This window comes from Gorilla gorilla, chromosome 1 (genome assembly GCF_029281585.2).
Source record: "Gorilla gorilla gorilla isolate KB3781 chromosome 1, NHGRI_mGorGor1-v2.1_pri, whole genome shotgun sequence".
Lineage (NCBI taxonomy): Eukaryota > Metazoa > Chordata > Mammalia > Primates > Hominidae > Gorilla > Gorilla gorilla.
In genome coordinates this window covers 13846691-13869531 of record NC_073224.2, presented here as the reverse complement: position 1 = coordinate 13869531, position 22841 = coordinate 13846691, and the positions used below count along the sequence as shown (strand labels likewise).

General features: G+C 40.0%; 2 protein-coding genes across 3 annotated transcripts in view; both read right to left on the bottom strand.

The window, feature by feature from the left end:
• OPN3 (opsin 3) overlaps positions 1–18787 on the bottom strand; it is a 46856-nt gene extending 28069 nt beyond the window's left edge. The window contains exons 1-2 of one of the 2 annotated variants that reach the window (XM_055380471.2): positions 18257–18787; positions 7221–14432 (exon numbers count right to left, since the gene is read on the bottom strand). In XM_055380471.2, the coding sequence (XP_055236446.1) occupies positions 14392–14432; positions 18257–18629 (414 nt within the window). In that variant the 5' untranslated portion in view covers positions 18630–18787 and the 3' untranslated portion in view covers positions 7221–14391. Of the gene's footprint in view, positions 1–7220; positions 14433–18256 lie in introns of those variants that run through there. The other variant, XM_031015533.3, reaches the window with a different exon arrangement.
• Positions 7221–14125, bottom strand: CHML (CHM like Rab escort protein). Its single transcript, XM_055380435.2, has one exon. It carries the CDS (start codon positions 14123–14125, stop codon positions 12158–12160), a length of 1968 nt encoding a protein of 655 aa, XP_055236410.2. The 3' UTR covers positions 7221–12157.
• Positions 18788–22841: the final 4054 nt, after the last annotated feature.

Sequence of the window (22841 nt, the reverse complement as noted above, 5' to 3'; positions counted from 1 at the left end):
GGGTTAAGTTAAAGTAAGGAGGTAGAGAAATGTTCAAAGATGTTGAAGTTATAGGGGAGTGTACGGCTGATGTAGGGAGGATCCAGTGGAAGCTCAGGATTGGAACAGATCAATAAATATAATGGGTCATAAAGAGATGTGAGCCCAGGCATGGCCAACTGGAGAGGTTTTCCCTTCTGGCATCAACTGATTTTCGCAGGGATGTGAGGTACTATGGGATCAGTTCTGATCAACTTCTGGGGAGAGGCAGGGTAAAGAGTGTTTCCAGGGTGTAGGTCCTAAATGATTTGCTTGGTGGTATGTTGATTTCTGGAATATGTGCTCTCTCAGGCTTCAAACTGTGGACTTTTGAATTTCTTTCAATGTTTCACTCTCCTAACAGTGCTGTGGGGAGAGAGAGTGAGACACAGTGATCAAGGGCACTGGTTTAGGTTCCATATCCTCCACTTTTTGTGTGACCTTGAACAAATTAATCTCCTGGTGCTTTAATTTTCTAAATGTAAAATGGAGTACTGATATATCTAACTACCTCATGGAGTTGAGACAAAAATAGAGTTCATTAATATGCATAAAGCTCTTATCACAGTACTTGGCATATGGTACACACTAAGTGTTAGCTATGGACATTATAATCAGTGTAGCTATATATTTATATGCATTCATGATTATCTCCTTAGGTTAAATTCTTGACAATATAATTGTTAGGTAAGAAGGTGTGCAAAATTTTAATGCTTTCTTATAACTTGCCAAAATACTCACCAGAAGAGAAATTAAATCTCACTACCATATCATCTGATACTTGTTTGATTCCTTCTCATTTATGTCACAATGCATGACAACCCACCACCCACCCAGCAATCGATTACAATAGTCCTCTGTGTACCTACTGGCCCAGAATGCAGGAGTGCTGCCTGGTGATCCACATTTTAAAGAGGTGCCCATTCAATTCATTAGCACTCTTTAGTTTAAAACCATTGTTCTAGAATTTCAACAATTGATAAATCAATTGCTAAAACATTGGTTTCACCCAGCCTCTTTGCAATGGTAACACTTTGGCCCACTCTCTTGTTGAAATTCCTCTTGGCTTCTATAACACTTCTCTCTTCTGCATCATGTACTATTTCTATACCGCATGTTTTTTCCCTTTAAGGAGCAAGTAAGTGGGTAATCTTATGTAACTGGCAAGTCCAAAGTGGCACTGGCTTCGAGCATAGTGTCCAGTAGAAATATATGGGCCGCGTCATCCAGAGGCCTGAAGCAATGTCATCAGGGCTTTGGCTCTCTCCTCCCATCACTGGCTTAGTTTCTTTGTATTTGGACAGACTCCCTGGCAATCAAAGTACTGGCACGCTCTGACTCAAATCCCTGAGCTTTCAGAAGCCCAGGAAGTTTGTTTTTTTTAAAGAGTCTATACCTAGAAATCTTAAAACAACAACAACAACAACAACAACAAAAACTCTTTCTGGCTCAGGACTAATCCAGGGGTGGGAGTTACTATGCCAAATCAGGCAGGGCACCATATTTGCATTACCAAGTCCACAGCTATTAATTTTCTTCTGATTTCTCTTCCATTTTTGCAGTACTCCCATTCACTCAATCACTAAGTCAGGCTAATTTATCTCAACAGTTCTCAAATCTGTCCTTTGTTGTCCTGACTACTATTGCCCTAATTCAGACTCTCACCAGCTCTTGCCAAACTGTTTTAATAGCTTTCTGTCTGATCACCCTTCTCCATTCTTGCCTCTCCTCGATTCATCTTCCATATGGACACAAAGATAAGCAAATGCAATCTGTTTCTTATTTAATACCATTAGGTGCTTCTCCACTAGGATAAAGTAGTCAGAATTCCTTAGAATGGCATACAAAGCCCTCCAAGACCTTCCACAGCCATCTACTGATCACCCTGTATGACCAAAACTAAATCCATTTGCTTTTCCTCAAACCCTGTTTCCAGTTAAATGAATTACATACATTCAGACACCAAAACTGAAATTTTAGACATTCTCGATTCCTTTCCCTCTCTACCTAACTTGTAATGTAGACATTTTCCAAATCCTGTATTTCTGTCTTCAAATTGTTCTCTGCCTCTTTCATTCCCTTCGCTCTGCCCTATCCAGGCCTTATCACATTCTTCCTCCTTGCCAGTCCCTTGCCTCCAGTATCCACATCTTTTTCCCAGCCTCCTCTCCACTGTCACCAGGCTAACCTTTGAAACATAAGTCTTATCAAGAAAAACCTTCCACAGTACCTCATCCGCTGAATAAAAGCCCCCAAATCTTAGCAAGCTATTCAAGGTTACAGACACTGGACCCTCTTCCACCTGTCCTGCCTCTCCACGCCAGGCCAGGCACTCTATGCTCCAGGCACTGTGGACCCTCTTCCACCTGTCCTGCCTCCCCACGCCAGGCCAGGCACTCTATGCTCCAGACACTGTGGACCCTCTTCCACCTGTCCTGCCTCCCCACGCCAGGCCAGGCACTCTATGCTCCAGACACTGTGGACCCTCTTCCACCTGTCCTGCCTCCCCATGCCAGGCCAGGCACTCTATGCTCCAGACACTGTGGACCCTCTTTCACCTGTCCTGCCTCTCCATGCCAGGCCGGGCACTCTATGCTCCAGACACTGTGGACCCTCTTTCACCTGTCCTGCCTCCCGATGCCAGGTCAGGCACTCCATGCTCCAGCCATGCAGACTGTGTCCTCAATGCCTCCATGCCTGTTTCTGCTATTCTTCCTACATGGGGTGTTGTTCCTCATATCAGCCCACGGAAATCCTTCTCAACCATCAGGGCCAAGCAGAAACACCTTTTCTTTTTTGAAGCATTCCTAGATTTCCCTAGTAGGACTACTCTGTTTATATACTGCAGAAATGATCACAGCCTGATTAATATAGTGGTTAATTGTGCATCAATGTCAGGCCCAATGGCTTGAGCGTTCCAGTACTTACAGATTCTGACTTTCAGAGAGTTACTGAGCCTTATTTCTCATCTACATATGGAAACATTAATACCTACCTCACAGAGCTGCTTTAAAAATTGAGATAAAATGTGTGAAGAAATCAGAACCGTTCATGGCACAGAAGCAGTTACTAGTGTTCCTGGACTTCACTGGACACCTCTGAAGGCACCACATCACATCTCAGTATAGCATGTGCACCAAGCTTGGGGGTTATGGAATCAAACTGCCTGGGTTTGAAGCCCACTTCTACCACTTACCAGCTGTGTGATCTTGGTCAAGCTCTTTGTCTTCACATTGTCTGTTTACCCGTCTGCAAATGGGGATAATAAAATACCTACCCAACTAGGTTTTTATGAGGGTAACATAAAATAAATATAGCAACCATGCAGAGCAGTACTTGGCATCCAGTTAGTGCTAAGTGTTAGTTAAAATTTCATCTCTGTATCCCAGAGTCTAGCACAGAAACTGGGACACGGTTCATGCTCAATAAATATTACATTGTAATGAACCCTATGCTTCACTTGGCAGTGTCTAGTTAAAGTTCTTATCTGCATTAAGCATACTGACTCATTCCATTGCAATTAAGTATTTTCTATAGTTAACACCCATCTACAAAATGCCAAGCTGCTGCCTATCTCATTGCTTGGTGAACCACCAGTAAGTGCAAATGTGTGTACAATTATGGATGGTTTGTTTAGTCTTGAATAGGCTTCTCCGAAGCCATACTATTGTTATATATGTGTAATTTGATTAATTTGCCAATAGTCTGTCAAGTGAATAGCACCCCTTCCAAAAACAGTATGCTAAAATGTTTTTACATTGATTTTGAGGTAGTTGCCATGCATAGAAAGATTACCTCTCATTTCTATTAACATAATTGCCTTGCAGAGGAACTGTATTTCTGGATAAAATTATTTTAAAAATACCAAAAATTGCAAATTTCTAACCTATACCAAACTAGGGCAGGATGAAAAATATTCTCTAATTCTCTGACTTTTGTTTTGGAATCTGTGTTATAATAAACCACCAGAAGGAAGCCACTGTGAAGATTGGCGAGGGAAGGTAGTGGGGAACTGGGGGATCTATATGGGAGCAGCAAAGACAGCAGTTCCTATCAACAATGACCCTGTTGAAGAAGCACTGATAGGGGTCAGAAAACCTGAGGAGGAAAGCAGACTCCTTATGAATATTCAACACTTGCTCTAGTGCAGTTTTTCTCAACTTGGCGCTTATTGATATTTGGGGCTGGATAATTCTTTGTTATGAGGGAGCTGACCTGCATTGCAGAATGTTGAACAACACCCCTGCCCTCTACCCACTGAATGCCAGTAGCATCTGATTCCCAGATGTGAAAACCAGAATGTCTCCAGACTTTGCCAATAAAAGGCCAAACACCCTGGTTTAAAAATCACTGCCTTAATGGGAGAAAATCAGCAAAATTATTTAGATGGAACCTCTTATATTTAAATGTGTACTATTTTTAAGTAGCTTTATTGACTCATATAGGCTTACCCTAAAACTAATGATCTGTACTAATAATACAAGAAGCCAGGACTATGATTGCGATATATTTTACCAGAGATGGGTCCTAGCAGTCCTCTGTTCCTCAGGTTCGAACCTAGAACAGTGTGAAGGCAAGAGGATGACATGGAAGAAAAGAGCCACTGGAAACTGCTAGCTGGTCTTTCAATTAGCAAATCGTTGGGGGGGTACCTGTGAAATGTAAGCAATTCCAGGGAATGCAGAGGTACCACACACATAGTCTTTGTTTGAAAGGAGATTACAATCTCCTGACAAACTATTTCCAGTGCAATTCTCATCTTTTGCTTTTTACTTTTAGTATCTGGTTGGTACTTATGTTTCAACAGCAGGGGTCATTACAAATAATGTTATGTATTTATAAAATGAGAACAGAACAATGTACAGCTCATTTCTCCATAATACTTCACTTAAATCATTTTAGGAAATTAACTGTATTATTAATTGCCTAAAAACAAGACTCCAAGCACCTCCTCAGCCAATACATTCCCCCAAATTTTTCCTTTATAGCTGGTAAAATACTGCAATGGTTACACAAGCTTTAACTGTAAACTTAACTTACAAATATAGTAAAATTAACTTATAGTAATGATAAAAAATAAAGTTTCCCCATACTGGGTAATATTTACTTTTATGTCAGAGATGAATACGGAACAAGTAAGAGTCTCAAATGAGCAGCAATAGAGAACTCAAGGGCTTTAATTATATGATGTGTAATAAAAATAAATAGCATAAAACACACTGTACTAGTATCCTCAAGGATTAAACTATAAAATGCCTAAATATGTATCTCATTCTCACTGAATTATAATCAGGTATTCATCTTCCTGCTACACTTTGTCAACCCTGCACCTCTGAATCCAGTCATTCCTCTGACGTGTATGCCTTTATTAATATTAAATAGTTGTCCAGAGTGTATTAGAATTAAATATATATTTAGCAACAAGCAAATGCCAAGAATCATAGGACATCAGCAGGGACCAATGAAGGTATTATATATAAAGATTTTAAGCTCTTGACATATCAGAATAAAGAAATCGTTTTTCTGATTTCAGGAGTGAACTTAACTCCCTTCTCTTTCAATCGGAGTTGGCCCATTTTATTATAATTATAAAAACTGTAATTTATAGGATTATTTTGCTATTTGTTGAAAAGCCAATCTAAAGTTCCAGAAGCCACCACTTTTTAAATAGTGCTTTATGTGTTACATACTCTTACATGTAATAAATCACTCTTGAGATGCAAGCAAAGCGAAACAGTAGCATTTCATTTCTCATTAATTGGTCTCAATACAAAGTAGGAGAGTCCAGGCAAGTCACTTAACTCCTCCAGGTTTTATCTACAAAAAAACTGGTATAAATACCTGCCCTTTCTTACCTTACACAGTTTTCCTGAGGATGACATAAGAAAATGTAGTTGTCAAGAGAAAAGCATTCCTACAAATGCTGGAGCAGAACTGTTGTCACGTATTTTTGTTATAGCCAAATTCTTTCAGGTGAATCACTCAGCTTTTGTACTGTTCATGCCTTACAGAAAGCTGGAAGTACTGTGTCCCCTGCTGTTGAAATGTGAATACATTTGGTTGCTGGTTAAAAGGAAATGAACTACACTACAAATGCTTCTTTATAATGAAGGTAAAAATACTAAAATAAAAATCTGAAAATTTTCAGAGGAAGCAGCCACCTTTATGCAACAGGAGCATGACTTTCACTTGATCCATCAAGATGAAGGCAAATAAAATTAATCTTAATCAGAATTTCTTGGTATTGAAACTTTATGATCTAATTTCTTTATACTTCCTCTCCCTAAGCCCTTGATGTCCTGGGCTTCTAGACCCAATCCCCTAGAGCTCCTCTTGGCTCCTTCCCCAGGCAAAAGAAAAAGTTTCTGATTAATGTGAAAAACTTAACTCACTGAATGTCGTCCGAAATAGATTTCGGAGAGTGTTAAACGATTCAGCTTTTAACCTTTAAGCCACTTGTTTTCAACTGTGTAGTAAGTTTTGGCACCTTTTAAAAGCGATGCCGTGCACAAGGCAGAGACTTCTGTTTTGTTTTTTCTTTTGCCAGGAAACAGGAAGTGCTAGTTACAGTGGGGAGTGAGATGGGTAAAAAATGTCTTAAATGCTCATTAAGGTAAAAGGTACCTTACCTTAAGGAAAACATTCCAACAGAATGTTTGTCAGGTACAGAGCACTTATTTTTATATCTCTAATTTCCCAGAATAATGCCAATTCATAACCCACAGTAGGTGTTCAATGGATGCTTATTAAATTAAATCACCTTGATTTGGATCTCTCACGCTGACTGGAAGAAAGGGTCTGTCGCATCCTCAGTCCCCCAAGATCTGGCCTTCGCACAGGTCTCTCTGCAAACCAGGTTCGGTCACATCTATGAATCCAACTTTCATCTCCACGGTTTTTAAGATTCCCAAGTGACATGTTTGCATTTAGGGGCATACTTTAATTAGTATATGACGTCTTCATGCTGATGTCCTAGAATGTATTACTAATATTTCTATTACTATTCCTTAATGGTGATCAACTAAGAAAAAATAAATTATGAAGTTCATCTTGACCGAAAATTCCTTCCCACCAAGATTTGTAAAACTTTCTGCCACACATATTTGAAGATGATCTTTTTTGACTTTAACACCTAGAAATGTATATTTTAATTTAAAATAGAATTTTAGAAACTTCTAAGAAATCAGTAATTTTCTCACCAGTTCAGTAAACCACTTTACCAATTAATCTTTTATTTTTTATTGCATACATCAATATTTAACAGAAGAAAAATAAAGAACCCCTAATGTTAAACTGAATTACATGTTATCTTCTGATTCTTTTCAATGTAGACCTAAATTTTCACATGTATCAGTAAACACAATTTATGTTCTTATTAACATTTTTGAATCTCACTTTTTTGCATACAATTTTACATATATCAATATTATTGAATGGCTATATAACATTCTGTGATAGCACTAGCAATACACCAAAATTTACTTAACCATTTCCCAATCGTTGGGCTTTTTTCCCCCTTAAAGTTATCTGAGTGGAATTGCTAGAAAACTTTGTACAAATAGCTTTTCTTTCTTTTAAATATTTTCCTGGGCATATGCCACTCAAAGTGAGTATGTCAAAAGATCAGTTATAAAGCCCTTTTTATAGTCTTCTACACAGTTCTCTTAAAAGGCTACTAATACACAATGCTGCTGCTATAAGGACACATGCAATTAAAACAATTTTGCTAACACAATAGCATGAACTAAGTCAAAGTTGCATTTTTAAAATTAGGAAATTTGAATACCATTCAAATTGATTTTTTATATCATTTATACACGATCGCTTTATAAATTTGCCTAAGAGTACAAACCCTTATGGATATGCATATAGTTTTACAAAAACTGAGTGCATCCATGTGTAATGCAAATAGCTTCTTTTAAATTCCATCTTGTTTTGTCTTTTTCCTATTTACTACACATTTAAAACTTTTTCTCTTAGTTGATCTACCTTGCCAATTGCCATGAAGTTCCTTTATACCACTATTGGTGTGAGACTTGTAGTATTTTTCTTTTTATACTTAACATTTTAATTCATTTGGAATATCACATGTAAAGTGGATCTAATCTTTCCACACTGACATCTAGCTAGTCTTTCCACCAGCAGTTATTAATATTTCTTTCTTTCCATTGGCTTATTAATTTCAGTTAAACTTTCTACTTGGCACCACAGAATATTCAGAAAGGTTGCTTAATAGCATGTTTTAAGGATTTGGAGAGCAAGGCTGCCATTTTTTCCCCCTAAATTAAAAAAACTTACATCTTTGCTTGCTTTCCTAAATAATTTATTACAATTATGCCATATTCCACACAGCAACCAGTTGGAATGTTAAATGGAACTGTAGTAAATTTCATACTAATGTCACATATTGGCATTCCTTTGGATGTAGCTTTATATTTTAAAACACATTATCTAACTTAATCCCCACAATAATTCTGTGAAGTATTTCTCTTCTGTAGATGGTGAAATAGATACTAGGAGTGACTTTCCCAAGAGTATACAACTGGTAAGTAGTGAAATGAGAACTGTAATTCTGGTTTTCAAAAAACTCCCCATCTCCCCATGTACTACTTTTCCATTACACCAGCATGGCTCCCATGGGAGTTTGTTCATGTTTAAAAATATAGCTCTTTAAACTTGCTTCTATTTAGGCATCTTTCTTAATTTATCTCTATGTAGTTGTGTAACTTTCTTTAAAAGTCTCATATATATTAATAACCAAACACACTTTTTAAATTGCAGTTTGTCACTAAGATGTAGAAATGAGATTTTTAAAAATTGTGTATCCTGCAACTTCTTGAATTAGTCTTTGTTAGTACATTTTTATACTATAAGTTTTAGCAGTTGTAAAGCCATGTTAATAGAAAATATTTATGCTACTTTCCTTATCTTCCTCATTTTGTGAATGCTGGCTTTTATTGCAATGACAGGTCTCTTTAACCATATATAAAAATGGTGCCAACACTGTTTACTTTCCACTTGAGAAATGTTTACGTTTTCCCAGTAGGAATAATGGTAGTTCTTGGTTTAAGTACTTAACAGACTCTGAGAAGTCTATTAAATCATTGCCAGAGAAATAATTAAATCAAGGGTGAATGATGAATTTTTGAAAAGTTATCTGTAGTTAATACTTTGGATTTTTACTATTTGTTCTTTTGATGCTGATTTAATGGCTGTTCTGCTTAACACCAGCCTTATAATCCTGAGTGATAGTAAATTATTTGTTGCTGTATTGTTTGCCAATATTTTATTTTGCATTTTGCATCTGTTGAGAATAAAATCCTTCTAAAAATGTCTTTTAGTACTGAGAACATGTTTGCCTCAAAAGACAATTTGAAGCATACTGTCCTTCATGATACATGGATAGACATTATTTAAACATTTGAAAAAGTTCACCAATAAGTCCATTAGGGTCAAAGTCCAACCTGTCAGAAAATTATACTGGGTTACAATATCCCCTAAATTTTTAAATGCTTTTTATTGGTATAACTTCTCATTTCCCACTTATTTTGTATTAAGAAATATATTCATTTTCTTCATTTCTAAATCAACCTTTATTTTGGACTAATTTTTCCTATTTCCATTATATTCGGCTATACCATCTTTTGCAACTTGATTGTTCCTTTTCTCAATTTCTTATGAATAATCTGTGATATTGAAAATCTTTTCGGTAGATCTGGAATACCTTCACCTTCATTTTATTTATCATCTTATGTATTTCTCATTTTAATTACTATTTTATAGGTCTATTTCAAGTATTTCAGTTGTTCTGTTAGATTTAAACTTTAGGATAAAGTTTAAATATGACTTTACTATATTTTTAAAAGTCAATACAATCCATGACTTTGCTACTTTAAGTAAGGTGTCAATTACTTAAATCTGTCTAGTCTCATTTTCCTCACATATAAAGGAGCAAAAATTAGTGTATTCCGAACAAATTTTGGCCTGATAATATTTTTTGTAACACAATCTTCAGATCATGAGATGTGTTACTGAAGAACATTTTGTTAAAATTTAGCCAAATTCTGCTTCGAGATCCATGCTGTAAAATATGTTTGTTTAGTTCATCTTATCTTCACATTTCTCTGATTCAATAAGCTGCAGGACTAGTGTGTGCTTTTTACCCCCGGTAATGCTAGACTAATTTTCGTGGGCACTTTCTCTTTCTCCTGCAGCGCCTACACTCTCTAACAGTGAATGTTAGTAGAAAGATCAAAGGTTTTAGAATCACAAAAGGCTGGGTCCCCATGTTGGCTCTTCCACATACCAGATTCTGAGCAAATTACTAATAATTCTCTTATTTCTTCTTTGAAGGTGATATGGTTTGGCTGTGTCCCCACTCAAATCTCATCTTGAATTGTAGCTCCTATAATTCCCACGTGTTGTGGGAGGAACCTGGTGAGATACAACTGAATCATGGAGTTGTTTCCTCCATACTGTTCTCATGGTAGTAAATAAGTCTCACGATATCTGATGGTTTTAAAAGGGTTTCCCTTTTCACTTAGTTCTCATTCTCTCTTGTCCACCGCCATGTAAGACGTGCCTTTCACCTTCCACCATGATTGTGAGGCCTCCCCAGCCACATGGAACTGTGAGTCCATTAAACCTTTTTCTTTATAAATTACCATCTCAGGTGTGTCTTTATCAACAGCACGAGAACAGACTAACACAGAAGGTACATGCAAATTTGCCTCACAGGATTGTTGAGAAACTGTCATGAGAAAGCATAATACTAGGTACCAAGCACATGATAAATACTATTTCAGAGCAAAAACTGTCACAGGGATCATCATTCTCTGACTGAAGAATGGAAACTGGACTAGAGGAAAAGCATGTTCATGTCTTCTGACAGCTCCACAGGTTTTCACCATTAGAGTACTGCCAGTTTTATGACATTGGGTGGCTCTGGGAGAAAAAAAGTTTCTATACTCTGGATAACAGCTAAGAGGCAAGAGAGATTACAGAAAGTTGTTACTTCACAATTTATTAAGTGGGACACAACCGAAAGGGCATGGTAAATCCTCCTTTGATTCATTCCTATCAGTTATGTTATAGTGATATTAATTAAAGTGGTAGAGCCAACAAGGTGGTATGTTTCATTCTCACTGAAAAACCTTGGGTAATCTATTTATAGAGGGTTTTATAAGTATCTGTAATCCCAGGTTAAAAAGGCCTCACTCTGTTTCTCCTTAGGAATTCCTAAGAATTCCTCCTTAGGAATTTCAGAACAGCCCTTCTGAAGTATCTTCTCCTGGGGCACTTCATTTTTCCTTTTGGTCTAAGTTACTTGTTGGAAGCTATTTTAAGTGCCAGAGCAGGGCTCTGCAGAAATATTCTGAAGTATTAAATAAGAATAAATCTTATCTTTCAAATTTCCTTTGCAATCAATCTCCCCAAAATGAGCTTTTCAACCACTAATTGAACTCCAATTCTTTTTGTAAATTAGAACACTGTGGTGGCGTCATTGCCTCATCAGTTACAAGGGTCAAGTGGGTATTATAAACTTCAGACCTTCACAGTGCATAAAGGATCATGCAAAGCTAATCTTTAAAAGATTATAGACAAATGTATTTTATTATCATATTGGCATTTGTATTAGTTGCTATTCCTACCACGTCTATACATTTATATTATATGCAAAAGATCCACATAATTTGCCATTTGTGTATGTTTCACTATTCGAACAGGCCACAGCAACTGTAACAGCTGCAAAAGTAATTAAAATATTACTTGGGTATTACTAATTGTTCTGTAGACAAAGATAAAATCTGAAGATCATTAGCAAATACATTACCTTTAAGCTGAGTTGCTAATATGGAACCCTTACATATATACCCAATACTAAAATAAAGCTAACTCTGTTTTAAGATTCTGGGTCATGTAGCCCATTCTAAACAAAATGTTCAATAATCAATAAATCACTCACTGATAGGTTAACAAAGATATTCAACGCTGAATGTCTGAGAGTTAAAGACAACATCTGCATAGCATTCATCATATATAACCACTTCTAATTACTCATATGGGAAACTGTCCTTTAAATGAGAAAATTCTGATGCCATGAAGGAGGTCCAAAACAGCATTTCGAGATTGCTCTTTTCTAATTTTGAAGGTGCTTCTCTGGGCTTTCTAGGTTTTTGCTTTCCTCAGAGGATTCTAGTTTGGCCATTACATTATTGGTTCCAGGAGCCTCTGGCTGCCTATCATCACCATCAAAGATAATGTCTTCTGGATTTGGAGGTGGAGGGCAGAATTCTTCAGTTGGAAAGATCTCCTGGAAAAGTGTTTCAGCTTGCTTGACAGCATGCTCATTTCCCAGGCCACAGTCAGGCCCAGAGCAGACATAAACATTGGAAGGCAAGCCATTATATGAGCTTCTGCTGATTCCTGAGGAATCTCTCATATTAAAATAAAGAGCCCACAAGAGTCTTGGCTTTGTAAGTTCTTCCTCGTTTATTTCTGTTTCAGTATACGGAGTGAATAATTTCTTCACCACTGATTCTAAGTCTTCTCTTGCTGTTTTAGAAGATGAACATGTCAAATGTACCAGATAGGTGTCCTTCATGCATGTCATGGTTGAAGAACATAACTCTGTGACCCGTACAGCACAAGCTCCTGGCTCTGCTGGAGGAACTATCAGAATGGAAGTCTGCTGATCTAAATCTGTCTTTAGTATAGACTGATCTGTAATGAGTACCGCCCTAGAGATCTGCTTATACTGCACATTTGAGCATGTTTCCTCAGAAAGGTAACTGTCTTCCACAATAAAATATTTAGCATTTATTCTTTGACCAAAGTGATCTATAATTGCTTTACATCGTCCAGATTCTTTGTCAACTACAAAGCATTGTACTTTATGACGAAGACAATAGATTCCACCAAAAACTGCACACATCCTACAGAAACCCTGGGGAATTTCTCCTTGGCCATACAAGGGAAATAAAAAGGGAGTGTTGCCAAACCGTCCGAGACACTGAAGGAAGTTTTTAGTTGCGTTAAGACCATCTATTGTAGTGCAAGATGATTCTGATGTCATTGCAATTGAGTGCAGCACAAAATGTTGAAGGTTGGGAGTTAGTTTTTTAGTTTTTAAGTATTCTGAAAATGAACACTGCCTGAAAGCTTGGTATTCATCAGGATGTTGTTCATACTCTAAACAAAATGTGAGAAATTTCATTAGCATCCTCTTTTCAACCATGGTGAGTTCCTTGCTATTAAAGACATCTGCTCTGGAACAAGGAACTTGTTCTACCTTTCCTTCCCGAAATGCAAGAATCCTAGTGACATTTTTAAATTCTACATAACGACTAACATCTGATTTGATTAAAAGATCAATTAGCAATCCTTGAGAATACAGCAGTTTTGACACCAAATCAATATTAAACCTCCTGCCTTCTTTAACTATTTGAGAGTAAGTAATCCTATTTCTAATTGGTTCATCGGCCTTATCTTCTATTGTAGATTTGCTTTCATCTTTATCTCCATCTTTATCTGAAACTGTGTGCATACAAGTTTTATCTCCACAATACTTTTCCTTCTCCATTGATTCCTCTACATCAGTTACTTCTAGTGAAATCTCTGTATCACTTTTCTGAGTGTGTTTTGCAGGCATTTCGTCGCTATTAAAATATGATGACTGGCTTTCTTCAGGTAATGCAGAATCCAGAACTTCAGTGAAGGTATTAGACACCCCCGAAGAAGGATTTTTCTGCAGAGCACCAATCTCTTCAACGTTGTCCTCCATATCCTGACTGGCGTAGCAAAAAGCTTCTGTGTGTTGAATAGTTTCATCCTTCTTGTGAAGGGTGATGGCTTCTTCTGATTCATGGATCAGGTCCTGCCATACAACAGTACTTTCTTCCCCAATGTCATTGTTTTGCTGATACTCCTTCAACCAGGATAGCAATCCTGAAAAGCTGAAACTAGCCCAGTTTCCTCCATAGTAGCTTCTTGAATCAATATGCAGAACCCTCTGACCACTTCTTGAACATGCAGCTGCAAGTATGGATTCGGGCAAACCTGTCCCTATTATAACCACATCAAACTCTGTGGGAAGATTGTCTGCCATTTTAGGAAGTAACAGCGTCTGGTGACAACTGCTGATGAAAGAAATGAGGTGTGATTATGCTGTAATAAAATCTGTCCTTCTGATGTTCCAGTTATCCCAGAAGCACTGAAGTTGCAGGTCCTAGCTGTTTAACGGTTACCCTTTTAAAATATTTTTTTTCTTATAAGTCAGTAGCATAAAAACATGAGCAAGTACATCTAATCACATCTGAGAATACTAAAATGGATGTGTGGTTTCATTTCTGCATTTCATCTTAGCAGTAAATGTCAAAATGCATCATATATGCATTTGTGACTGGAACTCTTCTCTGAAAGAAGAAAATTCAAGAAAGAATACATTGTAAACAATATAAGAGAAAAATAATTTCATGCAACAATGACAATCCATTGGAGTGTGACTTCTTATTTGGACATAAACCTCTACTAAAGCATGTCTTAAATGCTTTCTCACATATTTTCTAATTTCTTGAAAACGGACAATAGAGATATAACAGCCCTCCCAAGAATCAGGCAACATAGTAATAGAGAATGAACATAATGTTCCACAAAAATAAAGAAGAAATAACATAATACAATTCTCTAACTTTAGCTTTTAAGAAAACTATCATGTGAATAAATCTATACACAGCTGTGAGCTTAGACTAAAAGGAACGCATGGCTCCACTGTTTATAGAAACAGATTATACACTATGTGCATACTGCCATGATTAAAAATATTTCTGTGGCCATTACAGTCTATGTGTGGTTCCAGAACAGCTGAATATAAGACCTTTCCATGCCACAACCACCCTTAGGATCTCATGGTAGCAACATGAGACTATTTCTACTCAATTACTAGTCAGATTATTACAAAAGGATTAATTCAGTAAAACAACTGGCCATTTAGAAATATTTAGGCTCATAATAGCCCTGAGGAGGAAAATGTATTAAAAATATGTATATGAATGTACACATGCATATAAGTAATAAAGGAAAAAAGTGTGTAAGTGTAAGTAAAAAAGGAAAACTTCTGATTTCATATTAAAATATCTTAACATAAATAATACCTACTTCTAACATTTGAATACAGTGATGTTTGCATTTCGCCACTGTCTCTGCAACCCTGAATCTCTGCATCCCAAGCAAAAGGTCTATCTAAACATCCTCTGCCAAGACTAACACTGTTTGTTCTTATTTTTGAAGGGGAAGTTTAAAAAAAAAAAAAAAAAGGTTCTCCTGTTAACTTTGAGCATAATGCTGGTTACGTTCCATGTGCGGAAGACATCTGTGTGATGCCCTGTGTGGCCAGAGGTAGAAAGGCCAAGGTGCTGAAGAGCATACTCACCTGAAAGTCTTTAGGCTAAAGCATTATATACACAATACTGCTAAACTTTCTAATATTCATCATTGCACAGTTTTGAGCTCTGGTTTTCACTACTGTTAAACCTACTGAAATATAAACCAGTACAAGCTGTACCTGTCTAGCCCAAGATGACTAATAATCCTGGATATTGGAAAAACAAGCCGTTCAATTGGAACTTAGATTAAATTGCATAGGGCACACACCTTTAGTTTAACTAAAATGGCAATCCTAACAGTCCTGTCTAGTCAAAGCCTCTGTCTCAAAAATATCAAGGATTCCACTCATTTTTGGCATTCCCTAAGAAGCCAGGAACTAAGTACAGAATGCAGCAGTTGCCTGGCCCACTCAAGTATAAATATAAGTATGTCTGAATTACTTATTCTGCTTCTTCCAGCAGGGTGTGAAGACGGAGACTGAATCTATGATGGTATCTGAAGAGGTGTAACCATAGTACATGCTGCTTCTTGGCTTAGAAAGACAGGGCTCAGGGTAGGAGCAGGAGCAGAAGACACAATCAATAAGCGCTAAGATCAGGCACGTTCTAACCTACAGATATCAAAGGGGTCATCAAAATGCAAAGCAAGTAGGATGGCCTTACAGAGCATTAAGCTGAATTACCCAATAATAGAGATGAGAGAACTGATAGCTGGAGAGATTAAGTGACTTGAGAAAGCCCGCACAATGCATGAGTCACAGGATCAGGAACAGGATCCACTCTTGTGCCATCAGGCCAATGGTCTTTCCAACAGATAGGGCAAGCCTCTCCAAAAGCCTCTGCATCAAGAAGCTACTTCCCTCATTTTTAACTTCCTCCCCTTCAATACTCCACTGTTAGGTAGTTCTTGCTCAGGGATAACTCAGGAAGTGCCCTCCTTTTCTTCATCCTTAACCTGGATCTAGAAGCACAAACTCTGGAATTTACTCCAGGCAAAGAAATCATCTTTGCTAAAAACTGTTTAAACTCTGTAGTAACTTCACTACTAACTTGCCCCCCAGGGCTTAAGTCTCGGAATCTCTTATCTCAGGGTTTCCACCTCTACATTAAAAACAGGGAGAAAGTCATGGTTGAAAGCACTAAATGCCCTGAAAAAGAGGGCAGCCCTCAGGCAAAAATCTAAGTGAACTTAGAAAATCACTGGGCTGGGACCCTAGGAGGGATGGTGAAGAAGAAAAACAGGAAGGGAGAAATGACTAGGAGACACAGGAGGGTGGGATCAGCAGAGGAAAGAGGTGAGGAAGAGGGTGGATGACAGCTAGCACTTATAAAGAACTCAGTACACCCTTGTGTTCAAACTCCCGGGCACGAAAACAGAATTTTCCAGCACAGAAAAGGCACTTCAAGGAAAAAAGAACTTTGATGTCTGTGAACAAACACCTGTTGACTACCCTGGAGAACACTACTGATGATACACTTTAGGCTTGGGCTTGAATAACCTTCTTAGCATTGCCGAAGAAACTGCCTGATAGGTATTTTATAATTAATATAAGGAGTGTAATCCCATAGCCATCCATACCACAGCCTACATACACTTGCAGTCCCCTCCCTAAATTTCAAATGTTTATTCAAATGAAATTATCAGATTAAAGCTTATGAGGGGCGGGGAGGAAAATATTATAACCTCTGAAGCAATCAAATAAAATCTATTTTCTTATTTCCTTCAAAACGCCAAAAAATGAATCATTACAAATATAATATTTGGGTTTGTCATAGCATAGAAGTTACTGAATAAGAAAATATTTTTGATAATTCTACAAAGATTTTGTTCTCCCAAACCTACCAAGATTAAAGCAATAAAGTATCAATGGATTTCAGGATTTAAAAAAGGAACTTTAAGCCTTGAGAAATACACATTTCTATTTCAAATCTCCCTACAAATGAAATTCCTGAGGCACACAAAAAATAATTTCTTTCCTACGCTTCCTTCAATGATTTGCTGAGCTGTTGATCATCCTTCAAAACATCATGTCTCAGTGAAACTTAAATCTTCCATAATAAGAGTATTGTCGAAATAAATCTTCAACAATCAAGTTCTACTTTAATGAAATCTACCGACTGCAGAGCTAATTACAGTATTTGTTCACGTGAGATGGTATTGGCTGAGCCATTTGTAATCTCACCCAAGATGCTGGTGTGCTGGAACCCATCTATAAGAAGGAAAATAGTAAAAACAGCTTACAGTGCACATGCCAATTTGCATTCTGAGGACCTGAATGAAACTGTCTCATTCCCTAGAAAGCATTCAAAGGTTTACAAGTACTAATGAGAATTTTTGTTTTTTTTACATCGCTATTTTAGTTTTCTACTCTCATTTTAGGAAACAAATAGTAGTATATGAATCTAATCTCATCACTCCCTCCAACTTTCACGAGTTAATCACTTTTTTTCTTGAATCTCTTGACTCTACAGGCCCTCGTCTCGTTCCTCAAAGTGTAAAAAGCCGTGGTTTCGTGCCTTGTTGAGTGATCTTAGGAGGTAAAAACAAATGAGAAGAAAGGAGACGGGCTGGGGTTTGGGGTCAACGTGGGGGGCAGATGAGAGACCACAGGAATGGAGTCCTGGACAGCGTGGGGCGGGAGGGGACGGAGGAAGAGGAAGGCACCCGCCATGCGGCTGGGGTCGGGCAGCGTTGAGGAGGCGAGCGGGGAGCGGGGCGGTGTAGGGCAGGGGGCGCGGGGCCGAGCGGGAAGCGGTGCGGGGCGGGCTGGGGGGCGGACGCACGGAGCGGGCAGCGGGGTGGGGAGTGGAAGTTTGCAGAGGGGAGGCTGCCTTCTCCTCCCAGTCCAACTCACCGAAGAGGCTGCCGCTAAACCCGTCCCACACGCAGCCCACGGTGTCCCACACCCAGCCGTTCCTCAGGCAGGACACGAAGGTAAAGGTGACCCCGAAGAGGGACACCAGCAGGTCGCTGAGGCTGATGTTGACCAGGAGGAGGTGAGTGGGAGTGCGGAGCCGCTGGAACTTGTAGTAGAGGACGAGCACCAGCAGGTTGTTGCCGACGCCCAGCAGCCCAATGGAGCCCAGCAGCAGCGCCAGGCGCTCGTAGGTGCCGGGGCTGAAGAGGGGCGCGGGGCTCAGTGTCCCCGCCGGCGCCGGCCCCTCAGCGCCCGCGGCCCCGCCGCCGTCCCAGTAGCCCTGGCCGCCGCTGCGGTTCCCCGAGTACATGGCCCGGCGCCGGCGCGCCTGGCGGGCGGAGGCGCTCAGCTTGCGGCGGGGCTCGCGGCGCGCTCCGCACTGGGTGGGGCTGGGGCTCCGCCGCCTGCTCTGGCCATTGTGCACTGAGGGGCCCGCGCTACCGCGCGCCGGGCCCGCCCTCTTCCCGCCCCTTCCGCCCGGCGCACCCCCGTGGCCCCGCCCCTCCCCGCGGCCTGTCCTCGTCGCTCCGCTGCTCCCGGCGCGTCCTCTTAGCCCCGCCCCCCCGCGGGCGCGTCCTCGCGGCTAGCTCGCCCCGCCCCCACTGGCTGGGCACCTTCCGCTGGTCGGCGTGGACGCGCGTCGCGGGATAGCCTGGGGGCCAGGGCCGCAGGGTAGCCTCGATAGCTCTTCACACCCCCACCTCCCTGCACCCACCTTGAAAGCTTCGTGTCCACTCACCCATTCATGCACTCACTTATGCATTCATTTATTCCTAAGTATTTATGAGCGCCTGCGCCCACCACGTGCTGGCAAGAATTGGGCTTCTCCCCTAGGCTTCTCCCCTTCCTGGGAAGCTGTAATAACCCACAACCAGCCTACGAAGCCCATCCCGCGTCATACACTCAATGTAAACAAAAGCAAAGAAAACATTGAAGAGCTCGGGGTAGTCTTACCGGAAAACTGAGAAGAAAAACAACAAATTGATAGTCAGGTGCCTGCCTAACTACCTGACTGCTAGAGGACACATGTCCCAGGGCTGATAAAAGAGCCTGCCACCTTCGGAGAGTCTGGGATGAAAACTCTCTGAAAATGGCATTCCAATGGAACTGACTTTAAGCCCTGGGCTGGACCCCAAGGCCTTCCAAGACCGTCCTTCCTGTGCTTGAAAGCGTGGGTAGATCTTTCCGGTCACTGAGGCCTGCTAAAGTCCTTCACAGGCAGTGAAAGATTCAACCTAAATCTAGCAGGTATAGGAGGCAGGTGCTATATTTAGAACAGCACACATTTCCCACTGGGCCTCTTCCCCTGTAGTGATGAGAATATAGTACAAGTCAAATATAGGTTGTGAACGTCATCACACTCTGCAAGAGCTGCTTCTGCCTTTGTGGTTGCACAATCCCTAAGGAGGCCCTACAAGAAGATCACAGTCCCCAGCCACACCTGCAGCCTGTCCTGGACACTGGTGACGAACACAGGGTTTGTGCAAGCTAAAGAAACTGCTCTCCATACGGGCGTTTACCCCCCTCACCTCTGTTTGAAAGATCAGTAGGGAATGACTAGCTTGGATCAATCCACATTCTGAATTCCCTGGAGAGAGGATCTAATAGGCTGGCAGCAGCTCTCCACCCTGGTGCACTGAGCAATAGCTAAGGGGCAGTGTGCTCTGCCTTTGACACCTTGATTTTCCTTCAAGGCTTCTGCTCTGGACTCGCCATCTGTGAGACTTCCTACCCACCCACCCCTAAAAAAACACACACTTTTAATTGTTAATTTTAGATTTGTACAACCACTGAACAAAACATAACTATTTAACAAGTTCTATATGTTTAATGTTGAAAGTGTTTTCTGTGTCTAGTCTACAGTAAGTTCTCAATAAATAGTAATTTGAATGAATGAATAAAGAACTCGCTATATTTTTTCCTATTCATTCTTCATTGCTGAGTCATTGCCCTTATAAAGCTCACATTCCAGTAGTGTTGGGAGAACAAACAAAAATTAGATAAATACGTAGGGTGTCAGCCACTGACAAATGCCATGAAGAAATAGGGGTCAGGCGTGGTGGCTCATTCCTGTAACCCCAGCACTTTGGGAGGCCGAGGCAGTAGGATTGCTTAAGCCCAGGAGTTCAAGACCAGCCTGGGCAACAAAGTGAGAACTGCCCCCCAACTCTTCAAAAAATAGAAAATTAGCCAGGCAAGATGGTACATGTCTGTGGTCCCAGCTACTCAGGAGGTTGAGCCAGGAGCTATGGGAGATGGGGCAAGGAGTTTGTAAGAGTTAAAGAAAGAGGAAAGAAACACTAATAGCAGCTCAACAGTCAGACAGTGTTATTTGGAAGAATAAACCTAAGAGGGGCTTCTGGCCGATTTTGGTCAGGAGCACTCTCTTACAGACTAAGAGTATTTAAGGAGTTTAGAGTGAGAGAGCTTATCACAGGCATGGAATGTTTCTGTTTGGAGAAGAAGTTTATTGCCAAGTTGGAATGTCTCTGTCAGAGGGGAGGTTATCTCGGGGTTGGCATGTGTCTGGTCAGGGAGGGGTTTATCTTAGGGTTGGAATGTTTCTGGTCGGAGATGTCATTTGTGGTGTATGGTCATGCTGACCTTAGCCATTAGGCTGATGCTGTTTGGATTTAGGTGGTTTTTGATCAAGGGGAACTTTAAAATGGCAGTGCTTGTCCATGATGGTGATGCACCTGCTCTGTCAAGGTTGTTATTTAGACAAGGTGGTTATGGGCAGGAGTACTGTATTGGTATGTTGGAGGAACAATAAGGAAGCAAGAATGAGAATCGGGAAATGCAGCCAGTCAGGTGGGTGGGCAGTGAATGGCCAGAATATGCAGGACCTTGGCCATTTCAATAAAAGGACTTTGGCTTTTACTCAATCAGAGTAAAGTCCAGGGCAATGCCTACTAGCAGTGAATGCAAAGGAGGAGTAAGAGGCCTTTGACAAATGTTTAAGCATTTTTGACACAGTAATTTTACAATACTATGAACCATTAAGGACATTTATTGAGCTTGACAGAAACAGGCAATGATAAGGATATATGTTTCTTTTTTAGAATTATGTAACGATAGGATAATGGCAGAACATTACAATCTTTTATTAAAAAAAAACAAAAAACAAACAAATGAAAAACACCAGCATGATATAGTTTGGATGTTTGTCCCCACCCAAATCTCATGTTGAAATATAATCCCCAATATCAGAGGTGGGTCCTAGTGGGAGGTGTTTGGGTCATAGGGGGCGGATCCCTCATGAATGGCCTGGGCCATCCCCTTTGTGATAAGTGAGCTCTGGTCATCTAAAAGTGTGTGGCAACTCTGCCATCCCACTCTCTCTCTCTCTGTCTCCCTATCTGGTTGTCGCCATGTGAGATGCCTGCTCTCACTTTGCCTTCCACCATGAGTAAAAGCTCCCTGAGGCCTCCCCAGAAGCTGAGTAGATGCCAACACCATGCTTCCTGTACAGCCTGCAGAACTGTGAGCCAATTAAACCGCTTTTCTTTATAAATTACCCAGTCTCAGGTATTTACAGCAGTGCAAGAACAGCCTAATACACAGCGTAAGGACAAACATGTAGACCAATGGAATAGAATAGAGAGCCAAGATATAAACTCTTACATATATGGTCCATTGATTTTTGACAAGGATGCCAAGGCCATTCAATGGGGAAAGGAGGAAAGGACAGTCTTTTCAACAAATGATGCTCGGAAAACTGCACATCCATGTGCAAATGAATGAAGTTGGAGCCTTACATTATATCATATATAAAAATTAACTCAAAATTGATTGGAGACCTATATGTAAAAGCTAAAACTATAAAACTCTTAGAAGAAAACTTCTTGGGTATGACACCAAAAGCGCAGGCAACAGGAGAAAAATAGCTAAATTGGACTTTATCAAAATTAAAAACTGTTATGCATCAAAGGGCACTATCAAAAGAGTGAAAAGACAGCACAGCAAATGGGAGAAATACTTGCAAGTCATATATCTGATAAGGCATTAATATTATAAAGAACCCCTACAACTCAACAACAACAAAAAACTCCACACAACCCAATTCAGAAATAGGCAAAGGATCTGAGTAGACATTACTCCAAAAATATACTAATGGCCTAAAAGCACATGGAAGGAAACTCACCGTGATTAGTCATTAGGGAAATGCAAATCAAAGCCACAATGACATACCACTTCACACCTACTAGAAGGGCTATCATCAAAAAACAAAACAAAACACAAAAACAAGTGTTGGTTTTTGTGTGGAGATGTGTAGAAATTAGAACCCTGTCGTACTGCTGATGGGAATGTGAAATGGTGTGGCTCCTGTGGAAGACAATTTGGTAGTTCCACAAAAAGTTAAACATAGAATTATTGTGAGCTCATTCCTGTAATCCCAGTGCTTTGGGAAGCTTAAGCAGGATGTTCACTTAAGGCCAAGAGTACAATGACCAGCCTGGGCAACATAGTAAGACCCCATCTCTTCAGAAAAAAATAAAAAATTAGCTGGGTGTGGTGGCAC